Source organism: Pseudochaenichthys georgianus, chromosome 2 (genome assembly GCF_902827115.2).
Source record: "Pseudochaenichthys georgianus chromosome 2, fPseGeo1.2, whole genome shotgun sequence".
NCBI lineage: Eukaryota > Metazoa > Chordata > Actinopteri > Perciformes > Channichthyidae > Pseudochaenichthys > Pseudochaenichthys georgianus.
Genome location: NC_047504.1, coordinates 7,349,549 through 7,357,124, shown reverse-complemented (window position 1 = coordinate 7,357,124; position 7,576 = coordinate 7,349,549). Strand labels below are relative to the sequence as shown.

Sequence of the window (7,576 nt, the reverse complement as noted above, 5' to 3'; positions counted from 1 at the left end):
ACAGATCTGACGGGGGGGAATCTGTCACTTAACACTTAAAAGATAGTGAGCATCTGAGAAGCCACAGTGCTGAGATACCGAACAACAACTGGCAAGATAATACAGCCGCATGAGAACCGTGAGAATTAGGGGTTTATCTTCAGACATGCCTAATTTAGCTTTTAAAAGCTAACTTCAGATACAAAAAAAGTCTGTTTTTAGCCAGGATATGCAGATCGACCTTACTTTCAGCTAAGAAACTGACATTTTTACATTAAAAGTGATATTTATGAAAGTATTCAGACTGTTTTGTACGATGACGTGTAAATTAGTCATTGTGCCACATCATGAAGTGAAGGATCATGGGATATGGGGGAAGGGAGGGGGATTACTGACTCACATGCTCAAGTGTTTCTAAGATCACATGTCTCCTCGTCCAGTGCAGCTCCAATGAATGGGATATTATAGGAAGCGAGGGGCGTGAATGTAATCACTTACACTAGGAGCAGCCGAGTACCTTAACATCAGAAAACAACACATTAGTGAGGTCAGAGGTCTTACCAAAGTGGCTTTACATCATTCCCCTGACGAGAAATTGTTCACGTGAGAAAGAGGATTCAGGAAAAGCATTTCAATGAGTTACTGTAAGTAGATTAAGTGCAGGAGGCAGGAAATGATTTAGCGGGAGGAAGATGATGAAGCAACTTATTTAAAAGCTGTGGTTTTACTCAGGCAATGTTTGGACTTTTCATAATGGAGTAACTGGTGAATGCACACGAAATAAAGAACGCATCTTTAAAAAAGTCTTATTTAAATCTCAAGTGTGTGCTCAAACATGCAAAAATGCTCTGTCCTTTGTTTGTGTGTATTCAGAGGCAGACCCAGCCACTGTGGTACCACTGCTGCCCACAGCCGCTGCAGGTCACAAAGGTCATGGAGTCGTCGTCGGGGCTGCTCTGCCTCACCCACGCCGGCAGGAACAGGGCCCCCCGGGACACCTGGGTAACCCTACAGTCCGACCCCCCACAGTTTCTGCACCTTATCTTCTGCGTCTGTGTCCCTTCAACTCCCCGTGGAAGCTGCCTCTCGCTCACCCCCCTCCACGAGTACTCCTCCCTCAGCTGCCGGAGCTCCGCGCCCGCCATCTCCTCAGCAGACATCTGGGAAAACACCTCCGAGGACAGTGCGCCGCTCAGGAGGCCCTGACGCAGATGCTTGTGTTTGGGATTCCTCAGGTTGGCCACCCTGCTCCTCACACAGGCTTTGTATTTCACCTGGCTGGGTGTGTGGAGCTCATGGACGTGCTTTTCTATATCTGCAGCCAGATCTGCAGCCTTGTGTTGATCAGGAGGTTCAGGGCAGAGGGCGGAAAGAAGGAGCTGGACACACTTAGATCTCACAGATGAGAAACTACAGGAAGCTTCTACCTCAAAGTGGGAATCCTCTTGCTTTGAAACGCCTCCATCTCCAGCCTCATGTGGAGGAGAAACCCTATGAGAGGCCTCCTTGCTTTTCACTCCATGTGCTCCTTTGCTGTACTGTCTCTTCCACTTAGACAACAAGCCTTTAGCGGACTGCTTCACGCTGTCATCAGAGCAGCTTCTCAGGAGCCTGTAGAGCACTTTCACAATGTCTGTGGTCTCCAGCTGCTCCGCTGTGACCTGAGACTTATCGAGGTCACCGAGCAGGGTCAGGATGGTCCCATAGCTCCTGTCTGCGAGGGATCTCTCTATCTGCACAGCACAGTGGATTATTTCTTTGGCATCCATGGTGGCTGCAAGGAAACAGACAAGAAAATTAGGGGGGCTACTTGTGCCTGTGGTCGTACAATTTTGACTTTTAGTGATGGATTTACTGGTGAATAAACATGTGAAATAAAGGATACATCCCAAACATGTCTAATTTAATATGTCAAGTATGCATTTAAACCTGCAGGAATGCTCTGTCCTTTCTCCTGTTTTAATGGTAAAGAAAATACTTGGAAATAGATGTTGCTGTTTTCGTTTTTTGGTGTGGAAGAAAAATGTCTTGAACTCTTATTTAGCAAATAAACAAAACATCGAGATCAAGTTCTGCACCTTTTAACACAAGCTCTTGCATTATTCATCAGTCAACAAAGTACAATGTTCCTTTTTGAGTTGGTTTACCTGAAATCCTTCATGGTTTGCAGCTCCTTCACATGAGCAGTTCCTCAGCTGGAAACGTCAACACGGGAGCCGCCATGTTGGATTTCTCTTCAAAACAGGAAGTGCACAATTTAACCACTAGATGGTCCTGCAGCCTCACATATTTCACTCATTAAGACTCGGTTTGTTTCTGATTTCTTAAGAAATTGAAGATAAGCATGAATAACACTTTATTTTCTTGTATTTGATTCCATCTAGATATGGGGGGTGTCATCTTGAATCCTATAATCCTCCCTTCAGTGTTGTGTTTAATCTGTTTTTGTGTCACAATAAAAGGCCTGTTGTGGTGAATTTCCGCAAACAAAGACCACATGTAATCCATTTAATTTCCTATCCTATAAAACAAAAGAAGAAAAGACCAAATGCATATATATACTCTAATGACACTTGAATTAAATAAATCTATCTTTATAGGAATTATCCCTCTGGCTGTATGTGTACATAAATCACATTTAAACCAGCGCCAAATCTGAGTTTTAATATCAAAATAACCTATTAATTCACTTCTAAAAGTACTACCATTAATGATATGTTTTTTTCACACAGAAATAGCTGCATGACATATAAATAGCTGAGCGGGGGGACATTATGTAACCTGTGTATGACATCAGCATTTTAATCCCATATTATAAATGTGCTTTAAGATTGATTCAGCCGGGGCCGATAGAGGTGGAGGCCCCGAGGGAACATTTCTCTCACACTCCCCCCCTCTGCCTGAACCGCCTCCATTGGACTCCTGTGTTTACTTCCAGATCATAGTGACATCACTATGAAACACCCACGCTTCTATTGGCTAGTGCTCCAACACATTGTACATGATAGGGGCGAGACATCTCTTAGCGGTTGATCAATCACAACAGAGCCGGCCAGCTAACCAATCAGAGCAGACTGAGCTCTGGTTTCAGACAGAGGGTGAAAAGAGGTGCTGCAGCAGTATGAGAAAAAATAAAGAGCTTTTTGAACATTAAAGCATGGAGACGTGTCACAGTAGAGGCAGTAAAGACAAATATGAACCTCAAATTAGCAGAATATAGTAAAAGTAAGAAAGTATCAGCATCTTATCATGGTCATATTGGTGTTTACATTAATTACATCATATACTAACCCATAGTAACATGTATACGTTGATTTATATTGTGTATTCATCTGTAAAGTAACACAATATGTAACGTAAATATGGTGGAGTAAGTAGCATAATGTGGAAAGTACCTTCATTTGATAGAGTACTCGAGTACTGGTTGTGTGTGTGTGTGTGTGTGTGTGTGTGTGTGTGTGTGTGTGTGTGTGTGTGTGTGTGTGTGTGTGCGCGCGCGCGCGCGCGTGCGTGTGTGTGTGTGTTGAGATGGGTGGGGTCATCCTCCTCCAGGAGTCGACACCTTGCCCCATGCTTCTCGTCTCTCCTCACACACATGACTGGAATTCCTGAAAACACACGCAGGGCTCCAGAGATCTTCTCAACAAAGTCATTTCACTGCAGCCTGTTGTACTAGTACTCGTGTATGAGAGTGGAATTTTACCAGCTTGCTGCTTACATTCACATCATTCATCGATAGGTGGCGCTCTCTCTCAGCATGTTGGTGAAGAAGAGGAGTCATCACATCCTGCTTCTGTTGTCTCCGCCTCTAGAGAAGACCACGCCACACTTGATGGCTTGTATGCATGAGCACACACTCAAACACATGTACACACACACAGACTGGGCTGCTTGAGAAATTCTAAGGAGGGGCTTTTCTTGTTAAAGTGATCAGTTTCTTCATGGGTAGACATTCATGACAACATCGTAAGACCCTCCACCACAACATGAAAACACACACTGCAAAAAGTACGTGTTCTTTTGTCTCAAAGTGTGTGTGAGCATAAAAGAATATAAGGTGTTCAGGAAATCACGAATCAGCTGGGTTTTGTGTAATATTAAAAACACATTATCAGCGAGGGTAGAAAAGGGGAAGCTTGTGTTTATTTATTTCCTGAGATACATGAAGCCTGACTTGTTTTTGGGAAAGTAGAAACATATCCCATCATACAAAATGTTATTTACCCCTAAGACACCTATAATTACACATTTTATGACAACTGTTATCCCATAAATACAGTTAGATTGAATTAGACTACATTACATGAAATGTTTGCCTTTTCTTGAACAATCACTATAGGTTGACTTTAGGGTCGCTAGTTGGCGGATCTCTGTTCTCATGAGGTAAAATCAACCTCTGTGCGTAATGTGTGTCTGTGCGTAATGCTCTTGACAGGGTGTGTGTGTGCGTGCGAGTGTGTGTGTGTGTGTGTGTGTGACAGGGGGTTGCCTTGCTGCCGCCTTACCCATCACACCCCGCCACACACACACCCATCATGACCTTGAGGGTGATAACAGATGACTGGAGTGCTCTTTCTCTTTGTGTTTCCTGTCTGCCACAGGATTCATTCTGCTCTCACCGATCTGATTTTCTATTTTGAAGCAGACAAAGTGTCACATTCTCAGCTCGTACTTATTATTAACAGTCGTGCAGCGCCTCAGGCAGGAAATGATTCTCCCCAAACATGCAACCACATACACTAGCGAGTGTTATGTCATCATAATATTGTCCTTTTGCAACAAGACCCTAGAAACAATAAGTACTGATATCGGCGTGTGTGTGGTTTGCCCTGCAGGGGAGTCATAGCACAATCACAAGACACACAAGCATCCTTGTGATGTGACGCAACCCATTTCCTGGTAATAGTTCAAACGAAGGTTGCAACAAACTGTAAGCGTATTTCCACACTTAAAGCAGTGATCTGAATTAAAGTTGCTTTCAAGGACGTACATGCTAATCCTCTGTGGTCGCAGCCATATGTTCCCCCGAGGGAATAATCCACATTGATTCACCACATTTGTTTTCCTATGGAACCCCCCCTCTCCAACACACACCAACATGCTCGGCCTTATGGGAAATCTGCCACCACCATCCCAGGGTTTCAAATGACCACATCCTCCTGGGATGCCCACAGTTGCGCAGCGTCACTGGACTAGCATGTGTAACGTGATCACAGCGGAGGGGCGCGGCTCGGAATGGGCACAGGTGTGAGGGGCTTCCTCTGGTTCAGCTGTGTGGGAAATCCCTGTGTAAATAGTGTGAGTTATCATGTGTGTGAGGGTGGTACATAAGCTTCCTTATCATTAAATACTGTGTGCAATTGTATTATATTGTGCAGTATGTTGTCTTCTAGCATTTCAAGCCAATTATTGTCTAATGCACATTATTACCAAATTAGTAGGTGAATAAAGTAGCCTAATGGCCTTAAATATATTGTTGCGTAATGTTATGACCCTGTATGTTTGTCCTGTACGTGGTTTCCTAATGAGTTGTGATTAAATGAGAAGGCCGTAAAACTAGCTTTACAATACATGGCGAGTTTGATTTGTGCATACTTGTCCCTATCAAAATATATATTTATTGTTGTCATATTCTGCAAAAATGTAGCATACAAAGTAATAAAAAAGATCGACTACGCTGCTAGAATCCCAGATAACTCCACTCCTACCTCCTAAAGAGCCTTAAGGCTAAAAGGCCTTAAGGCTCTTTAGGAGTGCTTAAGCACACAGATAAATATCTACCTTCATGACGAGGACAGGTGATATGAGTGCATTAAGACAAGAGCTGAAGTGACTTCTGTTTCGAAGGGCGGTGCCCTGTGTGTAAATCACCGCTGTCTAACAGGCTTTTGTGTAACGTGACTTCTTCACTACCACACCTCCTCTCTCTGAGATATGAAGCATCTGTACGGTGGCCCTGAAGTGCAAGACACCACAGCATTTCACAAAACACCACAGCATTTCACAAAACACCGCAGCATTTCAGAAAAGACAACAGCATTTCACATTGGACGGAAAGGGTATTCCTTTAGGGAGAACACTTCTTGTTTGTGATTGGACAGAGCCAGCCAGAGAAGCACTGCTGTGATTGGTTGTTTTTGCTGCCAGTCAAGAAATGACTCTTTGTGATTGGTCAACACCCGACAGCGAAATATGTCCCAACACATCAGCTGTTAGCACACACTCAGAGCTCACAGCTCCTCATATCTGTTCAGAAACTGGACAAAAGTTAAACATGTACAAACCACAGACTGTCTGTGTCATGGCGAATACAGTCGCTGCTTTATTTATGTCTGTATGACGTTGTTGTGAGTGTGGACGGAGCAGCTACAGGTTAGTTTAGCCTGATGGATGCGATTCCATTCAGAAAACACGCATTTTAAAAGCTTTTCACCTGCCGTCTTATCTGCAGACTTGTCAAAGCGTTAATTCATGGTTTTTACTAACTGTTATCAGTATGTAGTCACTTCGGCACCGCTTTGAAACGTGTATTACAATTAAATCACGGTCAAATATGTTCATTTTGTTGTAGTTGGTATCTCCCATAGGATTTACATGGAGATACGCCCCGCCCCCTCTCAGCACCTCTTGTTTGAATGACAGGAGCAAACACGGTTGACAGCCGCGGTGAAACTCGAGCGATTAGAGCGATGCGAATATTGGGTAGTCTACCATAGTATTTACGTGGAGATACGCCCCTTAAAAACCATGAATTAATAAAGCATTAATTCTGTGTTTACTCCTGTCATTCAAACAAGACACTGGAGAGGGGGCGGGCCGTATCTCCATGTAAATCCTATCGGAATCGGATCGATCAGGCTAAACTAACCTGTAGCTGCTCCGTCCACACTCACAACAACGTCATACAGACATAAATAAAGCAGCGACTGTATTCACCGTGACATAGACAGTCTGTGGTTTGTACATGTTTAACTTTTGTCCAGTTTCTGAACAGATATGAGGAGCTGTGAGTGTGTGCTAACAGCTAACAGCTGATGTGTTGGGCCAATCACGAAGCGTCATTTCTTGAATGGCAGCAAAAACAACCAATCACAGCAGTGCTTCTATGGCTGGCTCTGTCCAATCACAAACAAGAAGTGTTCTCCCTAAGGAATACCCTTTCCATCCAATGTGAAATGCTGTGGTGTTTTGTGAAATGTTGTTGTGTTTTCTGAAATGCTGTGGTGTTTTGTGAAATGCTGTGGTGTCTTGCACTTCAGGGCCACCGTACATCTGAGAGGGATTTATGAACAAACCCCTCTGTGGAAACCTTCAGAATATAAATGGGTATAAACCTGGAAAGATTGTAGAGTATGTAAGTGATACTGAAGTGAAGATTTCTACACATGCAACAAGACATATTGAACACCTAAATATGTTTTTTTAAGTGTTAACCCTAAGTCTGAAAGAAGATATGACCAGAGCAGGAAGAACACAATGTATGTGTTCCTATAAGAGAGAGGACATAGGGCAGCATGTACTGTCCTTTTGACATGTTTAGCCTGATACTCCCCCCTCTCTCCCCCTCACTTTGCTGGTAATTTCCATTGTGTGATTG

At 43.5% G+C, this 7,576-nt stretch overlaps 1 protein-coding gene across 1 annotated transcript; it reads right to left on the bottom strand.

The window, feature by feature from the left end:
* Nucleotides 1-670: 670 nt before the first annotated feature.
* LOC117457098 (transcription elongation factor A N-terminal and central domain-containing protein) lies at nt 671-3,720 on the bottom strand. Its single transcript, XM_034096976.1, has 3 exons — nt 3,698-3,720; nt 2,127-2,213; nt 671-1,753 (listed from the first exon to the last, which is right to left on the bottom strand). Exon 3 carries the CDS (start codon nt 1,746-1,748, stop codon nt 849-851), a length of 900 nt encoding a protein of 299 aa, XP_033952867.1. The 5' UTR covers nt 1,749-1,753; nt 2,127-2,213; nt 3,698-3,720; the 3' UTR covers nt 671-848.
* Between the last annotated feature and the right edge of the window lie 3,856 nt (nt 3,721-7,576).